At 53.1% G+C, this 19,411-nt stretch overlaps 1 protein-coding gene across 1 annotated transcript; it reads left to right on the top strand.

Moving 5' to 3' along the window:
• The first annotated feature begins 17,051 nt into the window (after positions 1-17,051).
• Positions 17,052-18,940, top strand: HOXA13 (homeobox A13). The gene is made up of 2 exons (XM_063101310.1): positions 17,052-17,976; positions 18,696-18,940. The coding sequence occupies exons 1-2, from the start codon at positions 17,052-17,054 to the stop codon at positions 18,938-18,940; spliced, it is 1,170 nt and encodes a 389-aa protein (XP_062957380.1).
• Positions 18,941-19,411: the final 471 nt, after the last annotated feature.

Raw genomic sequence — 19,411 nt, 5'->3', positions numbered from 1 at the left:
ATTCATGATCTGGCTGGCTAGAGAGGCCCAAAGAAGGAGCAAAAGTACCCCATCATGCTCCCCTACCTCTCTGAAACCCTAACAAAGATCACTTCAAGCAAAGCACTCCACTTTTTCCCCAGAAATATCTGCCTTACAGAGGCCTGAACTAGTAGTTCTCAAGCGGGGGTGATTTTGCCCCCAGGGGACATTTGGCAATGTCTGGAAACATTTTTGATTCTCAGAACTGGCGTAGGTAATACTGGCATCTAATAAGTTGAGACCAGAGATACTGCTAACATTTTAAACAGAATAACCTCCACAGCAAAGAGTTATCCAGTCCAAAATGCCAGTAGTGTGGAGGATGAGAAATTCTGGCCTAGAGCAAACCCCCACTGCCCTGGAAGAAGCATTCCCCCAGAACTCCACTACTGCAGCAGGGAGCAGATGGCAGCATCAGGGGGGAAGCTCCGAGAACCCTTTCTCAGGCCCCAGACTAAGAATGGGGAAGTCTCAGCAGACTCTTTCCTCTTTCTGCTTTGCCTCCAGAACAAAAAAATCCTGGCATCTGAAAAGATTAAATAAAATCCATGGTTCCCAGCCCCTCAGGCTGCATAACCCTGCCCCTCATATCCTATTTCCCTCCTGCATCCCCTCACTCTTGGGGCACAGTTGGAAATCCAAATTGCAGTCTTTACTGTCCAGCCCTCAAAGGCTCAGGCTGCTTCCTCTCCCAGGGACAAAGTCTCCTCAACGTCCTGCCTCCCTTTGAGATGAACCCCCAACTCTGCCTCTTTCACCAACTGTAAGTTTTTCCTCCCCATCTCCCTCTACCCCTCCTTCTCTTTCTAATTAAGCCACATCCAGGGTGTTGGGAGGGAGGGGAAAGGATTCTGAGACTTCCGTGCTGCAGGTTCTGGGGGCCTACAGGCTCAGGTTTTTTGTGAGGTGCCAACCACGCTGTGATCATTAAACCCCACAGTGGTGGTGGGGATTTTCTTGTTGCTGTTAACCTGGGAGCCAGCTACATCTTGTTTATCAGACTTGTTTTAATTCAGCTTGGTCAGGTTCCAAGTGTTGAGGTGGAGATTAAAGGCAACTGAAGAATCCAATTAGCTGCCCAGTCTTCTTTAAGCCAAAAACTCAGGTCACAAACTAGATCAAAGTGAAATTATTTCTTGACAGCTCTGTTCATTAAGGGGAGGGTGGGAGCTCACACTGCTAAGCTTGGCTCATTACTGGGACTGGCATTTTAAATACAGTATCTCCCCCAAATTACATGTTTCAGAGGTTGGAGGGAGAAACGCAGACTATCTTATGTGAAGTCTCTGGCTAATAGAAAACAGAAAGCCAAAGAACGAGCATACAACTTCTAGGAAAAGATTTAAACAAGGCTCCAATTTTCCTGGGCAGGAAAACCAAATCTGGAAGCTGGAATTGGCAAAGATTGCTCCCATCCAGAGAATCCCTCCTCTGGGGGACCTAAAGAGCTGAGGAATCTAAATCTTCCAGGTGGCCTTGTTCACCCATTTTCCCAAGTCCTTCCCATCTCTTTCCACCCCTGTCACTGGTTGGGTGCAGCTACGAGGGAGGCACCCTTGCTGCTCAAACAACCCAGCCCCAGGACCCAAGCAAGTCTTTGAAGAAAAAACAGTGAGCATTTCTGGACTTTGAGTCCTGGGCAGAGTCACTTCCGTTGGCAAGAGACTCACCCTGGACCATTCTGTTTCTGTCTGCTCTTTTGAGGGGCTGGAGAACAGAGGAGGAGGAGAACAAGGAAGGCCCTGATCAGATTCACTTCCCACAGGGAGGATCAAATTCTGGATTGCCGTGAGGGCATTCAGAAACCCACAATTCTATGTGAGAGAGAAAGACAGAAACATTACATTACATTAGGACATTACATTACGTTACATTAGGACACATGCCCTCTCCATCTGTGAGCACTGATTTCAAACTGAGCCAGGAAATCTGCAAAAACAATGGCTTATCCCCCCATCCTCTTCTGCTTGGGAAATTCCGTTAGCCTCTCAGTCAACCAGGAACCTCTGGGTTAGAAGATGACATATTTTAGGTCTTCCAGGCCTCAAGTTTGTCAGACACTGAATGTAGTTAATTTTTTCAGGATTTAGTCTGTAGCCACCTCTGAGGTCTCTGAAATCTGAACCACTAGTGGGACTCTTCCTCAAACTTCCCAGTCTCTCCGTCTCATCCAGGTGGCGCCTGGGTGAAAAACCGCTTGCATCTGGAGGCCTGACTCCCTTGGGTCGGGGGAAGGTGGACAAGAAAAAGGGAGACAGAGGGTAACAAAAAACAAGGGTAGGGAGTGTGAAAGTTTTAGTCTGCACCTCCTGCCAGTATCTTGCTGTCCCCAAATGTCTAGCTGCTGAATAAGTAACTCCCCCCTCCAGGTCATGGGAGCCTTGGAAATGTTATTATGGGGGCACTCAAATCATGGGGTTTACTTTGGGGCTGCGGCCACCCAGGACCCTCACTACCCCCTACCCTCCCCCGCTTTCCGCCTGCAGCTAGAGCCTGCACACTCCTCGATGGTGAGATTGGGGTCGCACATCTCAGGGAACCTGCCCCACCATTGGTGGATCTGAGCGCCCAGACCCCAAGCCCCAGTAACCGTAGCCCAAAGGGACTCTCTTCGGATAATGCATTTGGAGAAGAAACAAATCACGTCTGGTGGGTTTTGTTTGTCTTTGCTATGTGAGCATTTCCCTCCCTGGGATTTCGTCATCCTCACAGATCCTTCCACACCACCCATTCTCCGTGCCCCGGGGCTGCAGCAGCGCTGCCAGGCCTCGGAAAATGCGCCCTGAATCCCACACAGATTTTCTAACGTGCCCCACAACACGCAACGAGCGCCCAGTGCTGTTTTTTGTTTGTTTGGTTGGTTGGTTGGTTTTTGTTTTTGTTTTTGTTTTTGTAAATCAGCGGCCTAAAACGAGTTTCAAAATCCTATCTTTTCCTGGGGAGAGACGACAGGACGCAGGCGCGCTGCGGAAGGTTGCGCTGTCGTCGCATGACTCGGGTGAGGGTGGGAGGCCGCCCGCCTCCCGCAGAGGAGCGCACGGCCTGGCACCCAGCTGAGCCCGGCCTCTGCACGCCTCCGCCGCCTGTTGTTGTTTTTGTCCTCAAAGCCTGAGCTGAAATGGAAATTTGGGGGGCGAGGGCTGCTGTGGACTTGCAAACGCACGTCTTTGTCCCTCACAGGGCCGGCCACAGGGCCGGCCACCGGCCCGGCCTTCGGTCCCTGCGCTGGTCACTCTCACTCAGCGGGCGGGGCGGTCGTGGGGTGGAGGGAGATGCCAACACAAGGCCTTACAAGACTCCGGACAGCCCTGACGCACACCTTGGCCACTGCAGGGTGGGGAGACCTGCTCAGGGCGTAAGGGGGCAGTTGGGGGGGCGGGGGCCCCCATCCCAGCTGCTCTCCCGGCCCTGTAGCACCCGGGGCCCGAAATAGCAAGTTCACCCCGGGTCAGCCTCGCGAGAGCCGACCCCGCACCCCACCCCAGCAAGGGCTCAGTCTGCCCCTTTCGAGAACCGTTCGCGGGTCCAGGGCCTCGGCCTAGCGGTCGCATTTCCACCCGAAGCAGCCTCGGGTCGGAGCATCGAGGGAGCGCAGCCGAAGAGCCCGGAACGGCCCTGAACAGCGGGAGTGCCCGACCCTGCCCAAGGAGGGGCCTGCCCGAGGCCCCGAGGCGCCACGCCGCCAGCCCCCGCTGCCACCCAGTACTCGGCCAGGCCTCCGAGGGCCCAGGGGCACCAGGGACCCGCGTGGGCTGCTCTGTTGCGCTCCTCTGCAGGGCACCTTCTCTCTGGCGCGTCCCTGAGCCTGGCACAGCAGCCGCCCGATTAGACACTTCGAATAATCCGGGAAAGGAATAAAAATAACAACAAAAGGACCCAGTTTGCCCACGTAAACGCTGCGAGTCACTCTCAACGTTTTTCCGACTTCTCTTAAAGGTGGCCGGGGCCGTTTACAGTAAGAGCAGAATAAGGTTTGCGACTGTACGACATAATTATCTCCAGACGTGCCTCTCCGGCCCCAGCTAGGGTTTTCACCAGCGCAAGCGGCTAATGCATTTGCACACATTAAACATCTTGAACGCATAATTACAGGCTGCAGACGGGCTGGACAATAAAATATCTCGGCTCTATATTTTTGGAAGCCTTTTGCGACTGTGCCTGGAATAAATAACAACCGCTTTCTCTATCCTTGGCCATCTAACTGCAACCGCAGTTATTTCAGAAGACCCTCACCCACGTCGCCGGTGCTTTTGAGAAATGGCAGGGCGGCACAGTGGTACCGGCGGGAAGGTGCGGCCGCCCCAAGCGATCTCCCGGGCCTTGGGCTCTGCGGCGGGGTGCGTGTGGCAGGGATGGCTGCAATAAGAAAAAAAAAAAAAAAAAATGTGTTCCGAGCCCTGGGGGCCGTCTTCTCATTAAAAGCGCACAAGCGGGGCCCTCTCGGCCTCACAGACTCTGAGCACCGCACCCTCCCCTTCCCTCTCCCTACCCGAAAACTAAAGGATTCGAAGAAGGCGCAGATCGTCATGTTCTCGCCTCACAACCACTCTGAAAAAGAGCATCTCTGGACTGAACCGATTCCTGCCACCTGAGAAATCTGCTGGAAAGGAAAGACCTGGCTATCGAAGCAGCAAGACTCGATATCGAGGAGCAAACTCGGTGATAATTTTCTTCCACGGAGGCCTGGGACTCTAAATTCCCTTGAGTCTCGGTTGCCTTGTCTGTAAAGTGGAGATGATTATAATAACCTCGGGACCTACTTCACAGGTCGTTATGAGGAAGCACTGTTTTAAAAAAATTATTGCCATATAACTTACATATAGCAAAGAATACAAATCATAAGCACCCAGCTCCTGAATTTTTATGTGTATTCACTTGTGTAACCACTACAAAGATCAAGATATAAAGTATTACCAGCCCCCAGAAGACTCCACAAAGAAGCACTTTTAAAACTAACTTTAGTAAGTGATAATATTGTCTCTAACTTAAGAGGTCAACACTCCAGTCTAGTTTGTGGAGTTTCTTGGCACTTAGGGACAAGAATTGACAATCCAGGGCTGGCCCGGTTGGTTCAGCTGGTTAGAGAACTGTGTTATAACACCAAGGTCAAGGGTTCGGATCCGCCAGTACCCACCAGCCACCGGAAAAAAAAAAAAAAAAAAAGGACTTGACAATCCAAATATAAAGATTATTTACTATCCTCATGATATCTAGGAGCTATGAGAATCTCTGGTCTGGAGGAACATGTGGGGGCCTTGTCTACAAACCCACAGGCACCCAGGTTTTAATTCATTTTGAGAATAGAGTTCTGTTGCTGTGAATGGCTGGGGCTTTATGTCTTCTGCTGGCATGTTCATTTCCAGGTTAGGGGATGAGGCCGGATAGAGGAGACTTGAGAACCTCTCTCGGGGTATGGGAGTCTGAGTTGATGCCTATAAGGCTAAGATCTAAGCCTTGGGGTACCTTATTTCGGTGTTCTCCCCTGAATCCAAGTCATGTTTGATGTATGGAAGAAATTCACTAGAAAGATGTTTGGCTGTGAGATACATGGTATGCCCCATTTTCTGAAGATTTTTAACCCCAACGGCTAGTTCATGCAATTGGTGCACTTCACAAACACCACAACATTTAATTTACAGCAAAAAATGAATTCTTTACTCCAACCCTCTGACCCTCAGTTCTCCTCAGAGGAAGCTGTTGTTACTTATGATTTGTCTGTCCTTGCAGCCCGTCTGCACATACCCTCTTTTTAAAGGTGCAATGGTGGTCCTCACTATACATGCTTGGGTTTTTAATCTTAAATACTGACAAGACAATTCTCCATAACAGGTGCATTGGCTCAGAAAGTTAATATTCAGATCCAGTGACTCAGCCCGGATTGAACTGAAGCTAACCCTGTGCAGCTTGGCACACATACAGGCCACTGTAGCCTGGGTCCTAGGTCCTGACCCACTAATGGGCTTGGCAACCTTCAAAACAATCAGTCAACTTGGTTTTGCCATCATTACGAGAGCCACGCTGGGGAAAATAATCAAGGCACTGACCATGACTTTGGACCTTCAACCATTTTCTGGAGTCAGGGGAAATTGGAAGTGCCTCTTGGAATTTTTAACTGTTCTTTCTAGTAGCTATAAAAACGTGCTCAGGTCATTAGCCCACCCGGGGTGTCCACCTCCGATCCCATTTCCTCAGTCCTCTTTGGAGCTCGAAGGGGTGGCCCGAGTCCTGGCCCCCACCCGGGCCTGGGCAGAGGCAGGAGGGTATGGTGGGGGCCTAGGGCTGTGTCCCCAGACTTTGGACCCCGCGGTGTCCGCCAGGAGACGTCGGAGGAAACGCGTTTACCACCTGGGCAACCTTGACTGCAGCCGATTAAAGTTTAATCCGAGGTGTGTGCTCAGCCTTGCCATGTTATTTAAACACATCAAAGGTCATAAAAAGATTCCAGCGGCGTGAGCCGGTTCGACGCAGGCCCGCAGGGAGCCAGCATTTGATTCTGGTGTATTTCCAGAGCCAGAATTTCGAATGCAGGGCGGAGAGGGGGGCATAAGAAAAAGGTTTGCTTTCACGACGGAACGCCGGACTTCAAAAAAGCGCAGGGGAAACCAGTCTCGGGCATCGGGAACAGAGACAGCGCCCTTTAATTCCGATTAACTGGGAAGACATCTAGTGGGAAAAGGTCGCAACTGCAGCAGCGTCCTGCGAGCATCCTCTGCCTCTGCCCACTGCGACCGCGACCGCAACGGCGGCTGGACTGGGTGGGGGCTGGAGGGCGCAAAGAGAAGCCCCTCTCTCCCCGGCCGCCCTTTCAACTGTCTTACTCAACTATTTCGAAGATTCCAGGGCCGAGTCTGGGCTTCTACTCAGGGCCGAGGAGCCCTTTCCCCCTTGAGAGGAAAAGTCCAGTTTTCATTGGCTTTCCTCTTTCCAGGTTGGGGTCCCAGTAGCCTAGTGACCGCAGGTGCCCGATCCCCAGATTCCCGTCCAATCCATCCAGGGGCTCCTCGTCCCGGAGCGGGCAGAGTCCTGGAGCGCCCATATGTGGGTTCCCCTCGAGGGTCCTGAATGGATCTGGAGACCGACGATCGCTGCAGAAGCTAGATGAGGCCGAAGGCCCTCTCGCCCTCTCGCCCGCTGTGGACTGGAGTCTGCCAGGGGCGTTGGCAGAGCGCGGGAGCCCAGCTTCCCAGGGTGCTCAGCGATGTTTTCTCCCCATTTCCGTCCAGGGGCCATCGGACCCGACCTTATCACAGCTACCTCCTCCCACCCAGATTTTAATGTCGGTAGAGGACTGGGCTCCCTCCCAACCCTGCAAAATGAGCGCCACAGATGGAGTGCTGTCTGTTACTTCAGCTCTCCAGCTTCCGCCAGCGCCTCCAAACCTTACTGACTCTGTGCGGGCCTCCCCCATGTGCCTCAGAGATGCCGATAGCAGACTCTGTTGCCCGGCTTCACCTGCTTCAAGTGAGGTCCCTCTGCTGGGGTGCCTCCTGACTCATCACTTTGGCTGAGTCTAAGTTCTCTCCTCTCACTCCATTTGTTGTGACTTTATACCATTCTAGAATCGTCAGAGAGAAGAGCGGTGTCAGAATGCCCCTTTGGGGGATCATACGTGCCGAGGGACACTGCTCCATGTTTCAATGCATGAATCGCAGGACATTGAGGAGCCACAACTGGGCCCTGCAGCAGGGAGCCTACAGCTCCAGTAGTAGACTTGCCAGGCCTTCTGGGGTCCGAAGATGCAGAGGAAAGTGATGGCTGCTGGGAGGTGCCTTCTGAAGGACCCCGGCCCTGCCCTGCTCAGTCCCAGGGACTACCACTGGCCTCCTCCCTTCCCGTTTTGCCCATCAAGTTGTCTAACCATATTCCTCCAGAGCTTGGACTCTCCCCAATTCTCAAAGAGGTCTCAGAGAACCCCCTTTGTGTTACCCGACTCCCTTACCTCCCCTAAATCTGAAAGTAACTGGAAATGGTGGATGCGACAATTCTAGGCAAATGCTTGAATCCTTTCACTGAGATATTAGCCAGCCCTTGTCACACACAGAAGTGCATCCCCAAAGGGGAACAAGGGCTGTGGCTCTTTCTCTCTGCCGCCCCTTCCAAGTCTCCTATTGGCTGCTTGAATCTTATCACCTCAGGTAAGGAGACTCTCTTAGGTTACATTTAATCAGCTACAGATTGTTGAAACAGCAGTGTGGCGGGGGGAGCACTAAAGCTGGGTTAACAAGAGATTTAACTTTAGGGAATGAAAAACTGAGACCTGGATCCTGTCGCAATTGAACTTGAGAGCCAAGAGCCTAGAGCAAGTTTGGGTCCCATGCTGTGCTCAGATGGGCTGGAGCAGAGTGTGCTTGGAGCAGAGCTGATTCCTTGCACCTCCCAACCCAATACACTCGACCCGGAAAACCACCTTTCAGCCCACCTGGCTAGGCTTGCACTGGACCCCAGGCTGGATCCTGCAACCCCAGCCAACCCCACTCTGCTCTGCTCCCAGCACAGGCTGCAGGGACTTCTATTCCTCAGAGTGACAAACGAGTCTGCTTGCTCTCGGTGACATCAAATTACTTTGCACCAGCCAAGGGTCCCATGACCCGACATAACCTCATATTAGATCCTAGAAATGTAAAGAAATATGGCCTTTTAAAAAGTGGCTGAGAGCACGTAATTGCTAGCAGGCTTGAGGAGTCGTCCCAAGCTCAACTCCCGACCTATGCCTCTGAAGCCAATATCAGCAGAAATTCATGTTTGAGCTCTCTATGGGGCAGAAGTTCGAGCCTGCATTTATCTCTGGACCCATAACAGGTTCTTGCGGGCCAGATTATTTTTTGTGCAGTTATAGAAATCACAGGGAGTCTTATAGCCTAAGCTGCAAGTAGGGCTCACCAGCAGGGGCCCCCAGCCAGGCTTCAGCAAAGAACAGGCTTTGGAAAAGAATGGGCTTTGGCAGAGAATGGGCTTCAGCAGAGCTTTAAAAGCCCGGGCCTTCCTTGGACTGCCGTGGCTTAAATTTTTGCTGGGAATTATGGTTTCATTGCTTCTTATTCTTCTCCCTCCCATCTCTCCCCTCCTCTTTGTCTCTCAGCTTGTCTGTAGTGTCTCTTTTACCCTTTCCCTCTTCCTCTGAATATTCTGGCTTCTGCAGTCCCCACTCTGACCCTGACCTGAACCCTCACCCCTGTAGTGAACTTCATCATAGGATCAGTAGGCCTGGGACCCCCAAACCAGCCATTGTGCCCAAGGACCAGGTAAGGGTTGATCTTGCTGGTGCCCCACAGGCTGTAGGCAGGGGACTCATGGCCAGCACTTCCGGGGCTTCTGCCACATGCAACTGGAGTTGCTAGAGATTGATATAAAATTTGTGCACGTAATTTCTCCTCCTGTTTAATTTACACACCCTTTTTGTGTTTGTTCAAATAGCTCTTTTCTAATGCCATGAGTAGGTTATATGCTTCGCATAAAAGCATCCCAGATATTTAACAACTTCTCCAAAAAAAAAAAAAAATTAAGGAACCATAAACAACCGAAATGTAAAATAACCCAACAGTCTGCCATGGAAAGAAGAACCAGTATCCACTCAGACAAGTAGGGTTAGAACTTATTAAGTCGCTGGCTCATATAGGACTCATCGTATTCAATGGTTTGCTATTTTCTGCTTTTACCTTTTTGCTTTCTAAAATCGTCAAGGCTTTTAATTAAATTATCTTCAGAATTTGTTTGGGAGGATCATCCTAATTGTCCATTAGACCATTAAATTAAAACAAAACAAAAGAAACAACAACATCTTTATTAATTCTTTTTTTAAAAAAATCTCACCGCTGGGGTTTTTTGTTTTTGTTTTTCTAAAATACATGAAATTGCATTTCTTCTTGAAAACTGTGGTTGCTGTGATGAGAAAACAATCCAGTACAATTTTTCCCCTCCTAGTTTAATCATTAGAAATCTCTTGGATTTCTACCAGGGATGGAGGTGTGTTAAAATAGGAAATGGTCATTTGCCCACTGATAAGTGAATACAGTCAATTTAGGACATAGAAAAGGACTAAGAAATGGCTTTCATCTTCCCCCAAAGACCTGACACAGCAATAGAAATCTTCAATTAAGGATGGGTCTCTCATAGAAAAGGGTTACTTTCTTATACCTATGTATTTCTCATAAAGAAGAGACATAAAATTTTAGGCAAGATGCAACCACACCTCCAAACCCTTTTTTGGTCCAGATTTTTTCCTGGGTGGACCCTCAAGTTCTTTCTAGATTGTAATTGGAACAACTCAAACTCAAGTCTTTTTGCTCAATCTTGAAATGTAATATATCCTCAAAATCCTGTGTTAAGAGTGAATGATGTGATGTTTGGGATTTACTTTAAAATACTGCAGAAAAGGAGAGACTGGAAGTGGATGATAAAACATAAAGGATGAAATGATAATAGGGGTTAAGCCACGAGTTGGGTACATAGGGGTTTGTTATACTTTTGTGTTCAGAAGAGTCCGTAATAAAAATTTTTTTAAAAAAAAATACGTGCTGGGCAAAGGTGGAAAAAGTATCCCTGCCAGGGTGCTTAGACAGAAAGGAAGGAAGGAAGAAAGAAAAATGCGTTGGATAGCACCAGTTGTTGCCTACTTAATCTTTGGTTTCCAGGACAGAAAACGACCTTGCTCTCTTTTCATTTCTTCGGAATCAGCCGGCCATCCCAGATGCTTTCTTTCGGGCAATCTCCCTTTCCCAACCCATAAACTGAGTATCCAGATTTGAGGTCGGGGGCTGATTAATGGAGCTTCCGTACTCAGCTTCCCTTACCGGAGTGCAAATACCCATAAAAACTAATATCAAAAGTTTTTATTGAGCTGCTTCGTTTCTTTGAGCGTTGGGCCGAGCAGGGCTTGGAGCCACCGGACAAAGGAACGGCGGCTGCTCCCTGAGCAGCGTCGGGAGCTCCAGACCGGCTCAGCGAGGGTCCCCAGAGCCAGCCAGAGATTCTGAAGAGGACATTGAACCAGGTAAATGCCAGTTGGGGCTCACCTTCCACTGGGGACAGGTGTATTTACAAAGCCGCGGGAGACGGAATGGTGAGTGGTTGGAAAAATCGGAATGGGTCGGCAGATGCCACAGCCACCGGTCACCAGGCTGGTCTGACAGGGTGAAAATTTTTTCTTAGGGCTTGTTATGATGTCTCTGTTTGACCCTCATGATATTGGATGTGCACCTTCACTGAGTGTGTGTGTGTTTGTGCATGTTTGATGTGTGACTCTTGTGTGTGCATACGAAGGCACACACGTCTTTATGATCACAGCGTATAACGTGCCCGTAAACGTCTGATCGCACCTCAGTGTGTACTTGAAGGGGTCCTGAGCTCCCGGTCCTCCTGGCTGCGCTGAGGACTTTCCTTCCCTCGGTTGCTTTCTGCGTTAAGAATTCGCAGCCCGGATCCGGGGCGTGAGAGTCCTTAGGGTTCTAGGGAGAGAGTGGAGTCTCGCGGGCCCAGGCGCCTGGCTGCCTGCACCCGTTCCTCCGCGAGAAAGCGGGAGCCCGGCGGGGCCAGGCTTACGTGCAAACCGCCACTTCCTTCGAGCGCACGACCGTCTTCAGCGTATTTGTGGACATAAAGAAGCCACAGCCCAGCGCTGGTTTCCTGTTTTGTTGCGGGCCGCGAGCTTCCAGCTAGGGTGGGGGCGGGGGCCGGCGGCTAGGGTTCCTTTCGGGCGGTGGCACCGACCGACAGCGGCGGGTACAGAGACCCCTCGTCCTTTCCAGGCCGCAGCCGCATGGAACTCCCCGGGCGTCCGCGCTCTCCCAGCGCCCTGGCCGAGTGACGGGGAGCTCACTCCCTGGGTGGCGTGGGTGGCGCAGGCCAGCAGGCCGGTCCCCCCGCCGGCGGCCGCACACGGAGAGAAGGCGTTTCCTCCTTCCGGCCGAGCCCTTCTCCGGGTTCCCTCTCCTTCCAACGCGCGCTCCGGTCCCTTTGGCGAAGGCTGAGCTTCCAGGTCCGGTGAAGAGCAGAGCAATGGCACTGTCGGGGCAGAGAGATCTCCCGCCAGCGCCACCTCCACCGGCTCCGGAATCACTCAGGCCTCCAAGTCTGCGCCAGCCCTGGGGAGTCCGCGCGCCGCTGGCCCGCGCCGTGCAGGGGCGTGCTCCTCATGCGAGCCTGGGACCTGGGGCTGGTGGTTCTAAAACGGGGAAGGGGGGACGCGCCTGTCCCTGCTCAGGGACTCTCTGGGGAGAACAGCGCAGGTCAGGGCAGCGCTGGAACTGGGGTCTTCCCTGGGCTTCTGGCCGCGCTTTCTGAGTTGCTGTGCACTAGTGGCTCTGTGGTACCAGAGGTAGCAGTGGGGAACTGCTCCTCAGAAAACTTGCTGTCCCCATAATCCACCCTATGAGGGGATCTTAAAGGCAAAGTAGGGTTCGGGTCCCCTACTGGCCAGCCACAAAAAAAAAAAAAAAAAAAAAAGGCAAGGTGGGGTGTGCTTGAGTCTTCTTCAAACTTGTACTTCCACTTTTGGAGTGTTAGCCTTTGGTGACTTCCCGTGGTCCAAAACTATCCCCACAGCCTTGAGTCTTTTACTGCCTCATTATTGCTTCAAATGCACAAAAATCTAGAGCAGAAGCTTGAGTGAGTGACTCAGGATGTGCCATTTCCCTGCCCACTGGCCAGCTTCGGCCAAGGTTTCAGGACCTATCCTTTCCCTTAAGAAAGACAGTACAGCTTCCACCTCAGTGGGGACACTTAAAAAGCCCACCTTGAACAGGGCAGTCCCCCACATGTCCCTCTCCCAAATGGTCTGCTCAGGTGCATTCAGAGGTGCTGTCCTGTTTGAATATTTTCCCCTTCTCTCTTTCTCTCTCTTCCCTAGCTAGCCTCAGTCCCTCAGCCTTTTCTTCCCTCCAGCTCTTTCTTCCTTTGCCATTATCTCTGCTCCCCCAGCCTCTCTGGGATGGGAGGGAGAGGGTTAAGATGTTCTGCAAATGCAGCTCGTAAAGCTGCTTGGATACATTAGAAACACATGAATATCCTGAAATACAAAGTGTCTTTAAAACCAACCTAGGAATGTTTATCCTAAGGCTGGATGGATGCAAAGAAATAGTGCCAGGGAGCAGTGCTGACAGCCTCCTCTGAGTTAAAGTGAGAGCAGGTAAATTTCATTTGCTAATGAAAATCAAACTCAATTAAAACCTAGTTTCCCTTTGTCCTTTTCTCTTCCAACCCTGGGAGCCCAGGGATCCTGGTCCCCAGGGCCCAGGCTGGCATTGAGACATTGAGTACCCTGCCCAGAAAAACCCAGCCAAGATCTCTTTCCACAGTGGGAGGCTTCAGGGCAGCCAAGGCTGTGCGAGGCACCGTAGCCCACCCCAAGAGATAGTAAGCCTTGTTGGCCAGGACATTTTGGAGCAAGAGAAAGGCTCTGGCAACTCTTTGAACAAAGGCCATGCTGCGGCCGCTGCCCTCCACTCCTGCCTGTGCTGCCCTCTCAGGGCTCCTCCAGGGAAATCTGGGTGCACTAGGCAGAGCTTGAGAAGTTACTGCAGGCTCGCCCATCTTCCCCCTTGCAGCCCTCTGCTTGGCTCTCTTGTTTGAGGGGCCATTGCTGCCGGCAGATCCCAGTTGGGCACCCTGGCTTTCCCAGCCTAAACCACAAGGAGTCTGAGGATAAAATTGTCAAGTTGAAGCAATTGACTTCAATCCTATAGGAATTCATCGGCCTGAAAGGCAAAAAAGCAGAGGGACAGATGGTTCAGAAGGTCAGGCCCCTCTAGCTGGGCAAGCAAGTGAATCTTGACCTTGCCATTGGGAAAAGAGGAAAAATGCTAGGAGGGTCTGTGCTTGCTTCCCAGAGCACACTTCAGTCTTCATTGTCCTCCGAACTTTCTTTTTCCACAGCAAGCCAGTTTGGTAGCTGCCTGGCAGAGTAAGAAACCTTATTGGGAACAATTAATGAATCTCTTATCTCCCTCGGCAAAGACAGGGAGGGAGGATTATTCTTGCTTCAGATGAATAGAAATTCTAGAAATTCGGACCCAAAATTATTCACGGAGCTTATTCTAGTTCTATAAACCATCCCCACTGATTAGTGGCTACAACTCAATATCTAACAGGATATGCAGACATTTAAAAACAGTGGAGGCATATCAGGACGCCATTGACATGTCTAGTAGAAAAATCGCAGCATGTGTTTATCCAGATCCAAGACAAGAAGGGAACAAGCAGGCTACTTTCATCTAAGTAACAATGTCTCGAGTTTTTCTGTTTGCTTGTTTGTTTGTTTTTTTAAAGGATAGGGAGACATGGGGTACTAAGGAAATATCCAAATAACTTAATCACTGAAGGTACACCATTAATCTCAATAATTCCGGGCACCAAGCCCTTCCTTGGCAGGGGCTCCACGTTTAGGGAGCAAAGCCTAAATTCGAGATGCAACCCAAAGCCTTCCCTCAGCACCATCCCTCCCAAACAAACCTGCTTGTGTCTCCTCAGCGGACAAGATGAAATCTCGTCTCACCATTTTTGGTGAAGAGGGACCCAGTCGACTTTGGCAGTCTGTGGAGCTGAGGCCTTTCCTCTGTGCGCAGGGCTCGGGGCTCCGATAAAGTGGGAGGGGGAGGAAAGAATGTGGAGCTGGCCTTGGCCGCGGCTGCACCGGCAGCTGCGCCATGGCCAGAGGTGAGCTGGCACCAGCGCCGGCTGGTGGGGACTCCCCAGGCTGTGTTTTCGTTTTTCCGGGTCTGGCTGGAAAATAGAAGAGGCTCAAAGCCCTGGCCAAGAGCAGGGCGGAGGCAGAGAAGAAGAGTCGGTAAACACCGCCCCAAAAACTCCACGAAGGCAGCAAAAAATGCTGGGTAACCAAATAGAGCCAGAAACGATAATTCCAAAGGAAAAGGGAATTAAGAGTGAGGGGAGGTGGGCAGTGGGCCCTTCCCCGCTGCCTGGGTCTCCAGGCTTGCATGGCAGTTCTCACGCTGGCTAGACTGTAACTTTCAACTTGACCTTGGCCTCTAGCCGTGTCTGACCCATATGTAAAACCACCCTCAAGTCCCTAGGAACTGGCCTCGAACCCCACTGTCTCTTTGTCACTGTGTTTTACAATGGCAGTTTGAGGAAGGGGGGTGGTAAAAGGCCTGGAAAGTCACACAAAAATCAAGTCCCTACAGAGGCTGGTTCCTTAGTCTGCAAATGGCTAGTCAGGGAGAAGGTAAACTGGGGGCAAATCAATATTTACCCACAACTGCTAAAAAGTCAAGAGAGAAAGGGCACACTGAGTGTGTGTTGGGGGGAGGGGCTGGTGGGTCATAGACGGTTTTATTGGGCTACACTTACATTGGTCAGGGTAAACTTGGGATCAGAGCAGATAAAAGCCGGAGCCCAGCCACATTGGTCTCGACCCTGCAGGAAACCCAGGTGCCTTAGTGAAAATGGGGGAAGGGGTTGTCAGCGTGGGGTGTGGGGAATGTACAGTGCTCTGAGCTTAGGGCTCAGTCTGCAAGCTAGGACCAGAAGGCAGGTCCAAGCCTGGCTGCTCAGCAGTCCGCCTGGAGTGGAAGGAGACCAGCACTCTCCTCAGCTCTGATGTTCCCGGAATGTGCCCACTTTCACTTTGAGCGCTTGTTCCCCTTCTGGGCATCTGACCAGCTCACAGACTCCAAATCAGAAATAGAAGTATATGGCCCCAAAGCGACAGGAACCCCAGAATCCCTCACCAAAACATGGCAGCTGCAAGAGGAGTCACTGCTTGGCTCTTCCAGTACCAACACCCCACTGTGCTCCCAGGAAAGGGTTGTGTTTCTCAGGCACAGAGGAAAGGCTTCTCAGGCTGGTTCTTAGGCAAGGAGAACAGGGCACTCTCTGCAGACTAGAGATCTTACTTGGGGGAAAGGCATGAAGTGGCCCCAAAGAGCCCCTTTGTCCTGTTCCCAAACAGTGGGAAAGAGTGGGTCCTAGGTGCCTGGAGAGTCAAGTCTGACCCACATTCTATGAAGCCAGCGGCCCAGCTGGGGCCTGTTCCTCTTAAGCTCCTTCCAGGACGAGTCCAGCCAGCCGGACTGGCTATGTGGAGCATGGGTGATAGATGCACACCGATCGCTCTCTCTACCTCAAAGTCTCTGGAGGACGAAGAATTGTTACTGGGCCAGAGTGGGGAAGAGGCTGTATAATAAGTGTGCATCCGTGTACACTCAAGTGCATGTGTGTTATTTTGGTGTGTGATGAGTCGTTCTGAGTGTATGGGACTAAATGTAAGTGTGGACACTAACACTGTGGACAGAGAAGGGAAGGGGACTCCTCAAGCTTTCTAGTGGAATGTCCTGGGACCCATAAGCCAGATGTATCTGTCCTCAGGAGTCGACAAGCAGCAAATGCCCTGCCACTGTTCCCCTGGAAAGAGAGCCAAATAGTGACGCTGTCGAAGCCGCAAGCGCTGATGTCCGTCCTAGGGTGTCGCTGCAGAAAGACGCGAGGATACCTGGAAAGAAAACAGCCCCAGAAGCCCCGAAAAAAACCAGTCTGACCTAGGCTGGTCACGTCCTCTCCACTCTCCCATCCATGGCCGCTAACAGATTTACCTAACCTGTCCCAACCGCCTTAGTTCGCAGCCCAAACGCGAGCCCACGTACGTCCCCTTCCCGCCTGGTTGCGCTGCTCTGGGCCCCACTGGAATAGGGGAAGGAAACGGGGGCTGCGAGGGGGCCGCCCTTCCCTCCCTGCCCCACCCGCCCGGTCCTCCGCCCCCACCCGCCCGTGTCCCCCGCCTCTGCTCTGGGTGAATGGTGCGCGGCAGCGCGGCCCGCGCTGGCTCTGGCTCTGGGGACGGCGCGGGCGGCGGCGGGACGGCGGGCGCACGGCGCAGAGCCGGGGTTGGAGCCGCCCGCTTTGCATACGCTGTGGGCGGAGCGGAGAGGGGGCCGGGCCAATGGGCGGCCGCCTGGCGCGACCCCGCCGGGCGCGATCCGCCCCCCTCGCTCGGGCCCCGGCCCCGCGCCGCGCGCTCTTCACTTCTTGGGGGCTTTTTAAAACAGCGCCACTGGGGTCTTCTCCATGCGGCTCGGGCTATGACAGCCTCCGTGCTCCTCCACCCCCGCTGGATCGAGCCCACCGTCATGTTTCTCTACGACAACGGCGGCGGCCTGGTGGCCGACGAGCTCAACAAGAACATGGAAGGGGCGGCGGCGGCGGCGGCAGCGGCGGCAGCGGCGGCGGCGGCCGGGGCCGGGGGCGGGGGCTTCCCCCACCCGGCGGCCGCGGCCGCAGGGGGCAACTTCTCGGTGGCGGCGGCAGCCGCGGCTGCCGCGGCGGCCGCGGCCAACCAGTGCCGCAACCTGATGGCACACCCGGCGCCCCTGGCTCCCGGCGCCGCGGCCGCCTACAGCAGCGCGCCCGGGGAGGCGCCCCCGTCGGCCGCCGCCGCCGCTGCTGCCGCCGCCGCTGCCGCCGCCGCCGCCGCCGCCGCGTCGTCTTCGGGAGGGCCCGGCCCGGCGGGCCCGGCGGGCGCCGAGGCCGCCAAGCAATGCAGCCCCTGCTCGGCGGCGGCACAGAGCTCGTCGGGGCCTGCGGCGCTGCCCTATGGCTATTTCGGCAGCGGCTACTACCCGTGCGCCCGCATGGGCCCGCACCCCAACGCCATCAAGTCTTGCGCGCAGCCCGCCTCGGCCGCCGCCGCCGCCGCAGCCTTCGCGGACAAGTACATGGATACCGCCGGCCCCGCGGCAGAGGAGTTCAGCTCCCGCGCTAAGGAGTTCGCCTTCTACCACCAGGGCTACGCGGCCGGGCCCTACCACCACCATCAGCCCGTGCCTGGCTACCTGGATATGCCGGTGGTGCCGGGCCTCGGGGGCCCCGGCGAGTCGCGCCACGAGCCCCTGGGGCTTCCCATGGAAAGCTACCAGCCCTGGGCGCTGCCCAACGGCTGGAACGGCCAAATGTACTGCCCCAAAGAGCAGGCGCAGCCTCCCCATCTCTGGAAGTCCACTCTGCCCGGTAAATGGCGCCCCCTTCCCAGCCCGTCTTCCGGCTCTCTCCAGCTTCTCCTCCGCTCGTGCCCGGGGTCATCCGGGTGCCCCTCTGCTCTCTCCCTGGCCTGCCCTAGCGGCGCTGCACCTTGGGAGCCCGCCGATCCCAGCAGGTTGGCGCTGCCCGCACAGTCCTGAGTTGAGCTGGCCCCTGGCCCTCCATGGTTGAGGGGTGTCTGGGAGGGAGCTTGTGGGGACTGGGGCTAGCTTCATGCTCCTTCTGCGCCCCACCCTTCCCAGCCCTTGACACCAACTTAAGGATGAGAAATTGACCTGGAAACGGCTCACCAAATTGCCCCTATTAGTTCTCTGAAAAATGGCTTCAGTGTAGAAGCATCGAGTGTTGGGGCTTGGGGCATACAGAGAGGAGCCAGGCACTGAAGTGTTGTACCCAGAGCCGGGCGCCAAGGTGTGGGCCGCTAGGCCAGGAGATCGAGCAAAGCCGACGCGCTGCGCCTACAGGATGACCCGGTTGGGGTGATCACTAGAACCCTAGGCGATTTCATTTCAGTGCAGAACTAACCACCCTCCCCACTGACCCTCCAGGCTTTGGCAGAAGGCCGGATTATACAGCGCGTGGCAAAGAGCAGTCGGGCGCTGCAAGGCGGGTGGCTCAGATGGAGCTGTCGCCTGTGTCCTGCCCGGGGTCTGATCCCTATGTAACTTGCCTTCTCCCCTATCTTCCAGACGTGGTCTCCCATCCCTCGGATGCCAACTCCTATAGGAGGGGGAGAAAGAAGCGCGTGCCTTACACCAAGGTGCAATTAAAAGAACTCGAACGGGAATACGCCACGAACAAATTCATTACCAAGGACAAACGGAGGCGGATATCAGCCACGACGAACCTCTCCGAGCGGCAGGTCACAATCTGGTTCCAGAACAGGAGGGTCAAAGAGAAAAAAGTCATCAACAAACTTAAAACCACTAGTTAATGGATTAAAAATGGAGCAAGAGGGCAACTTGAAGAAATACTTCAGAACTCGTTGCTTTGCCCAGATAATGATAATAATGCTTAGTAATAAATGAAGAATGGGAAAGAGAAAGAGAGACACTGGTATTTTAATCTCCTAAGGGGGAATCTCTTTCTCTTCAGTGGAACCTACAGCTTTTAAAAAACTTTAAGAAACGGTAAAGACTGCCAGTTCTCCCGCCAACCCCACCAGACCGTTAAATGACAGACTCTAGAGTCAAACGTCAACCCCCAAATATGCAATTTAAGATAAGTTACACATTTACTGAGATCTTGTAAGTATTTATGTGACCGTTATATTTTAGGACACTGTGTTGTATGGTAATAATCTGAAAGTTGGTTACAAAAGCAAGAGGCTGTTACGAACATCTGCTTGTCCTTCCTAGGTCGCCATTCCCTTTTGCATGTTAAGTGTCTGCTCAGGTAAATCTTA

Source organism: Cynocephalus volans, chromosome 6 (assembly GCF_027409185.1).
Source record: "Cynocephalus volans isolate mCynVol1 chromosome 6, mCynVol1.pri, whole genome shotgun sequence".
Taxonomy (NCBI): Eukaryota; Metazoa; Chordata; class Mammalia; order Dermoptera; family Cynocephalidae; genus Cynocephalus; species Cynocephalus volans.
Note: the sequence above shows the minus strand (reverse complement) of the source record. Positions and strands in the feature narration are given on the sequence as shown.

What these genes read in the sequence shown, in the direction of transcription:
- HOXA13 (XM_063101310.1), top strand. Translation starts at nt 17,052, where the DNA reads ATGACAGCCTCCGTGCTCCTCCACCCCCGCTGGATCGAGCCCACCGTC. An exon ending in CTGGAAGTCCACTCTGCCCG is followed by an intron (nt 17,977 to 18,695) that starts GTAAATGGCGCC and finishes CCTATCTTCCAG; the next exon opens with ACGTGGTCTCCCATCCCTCG.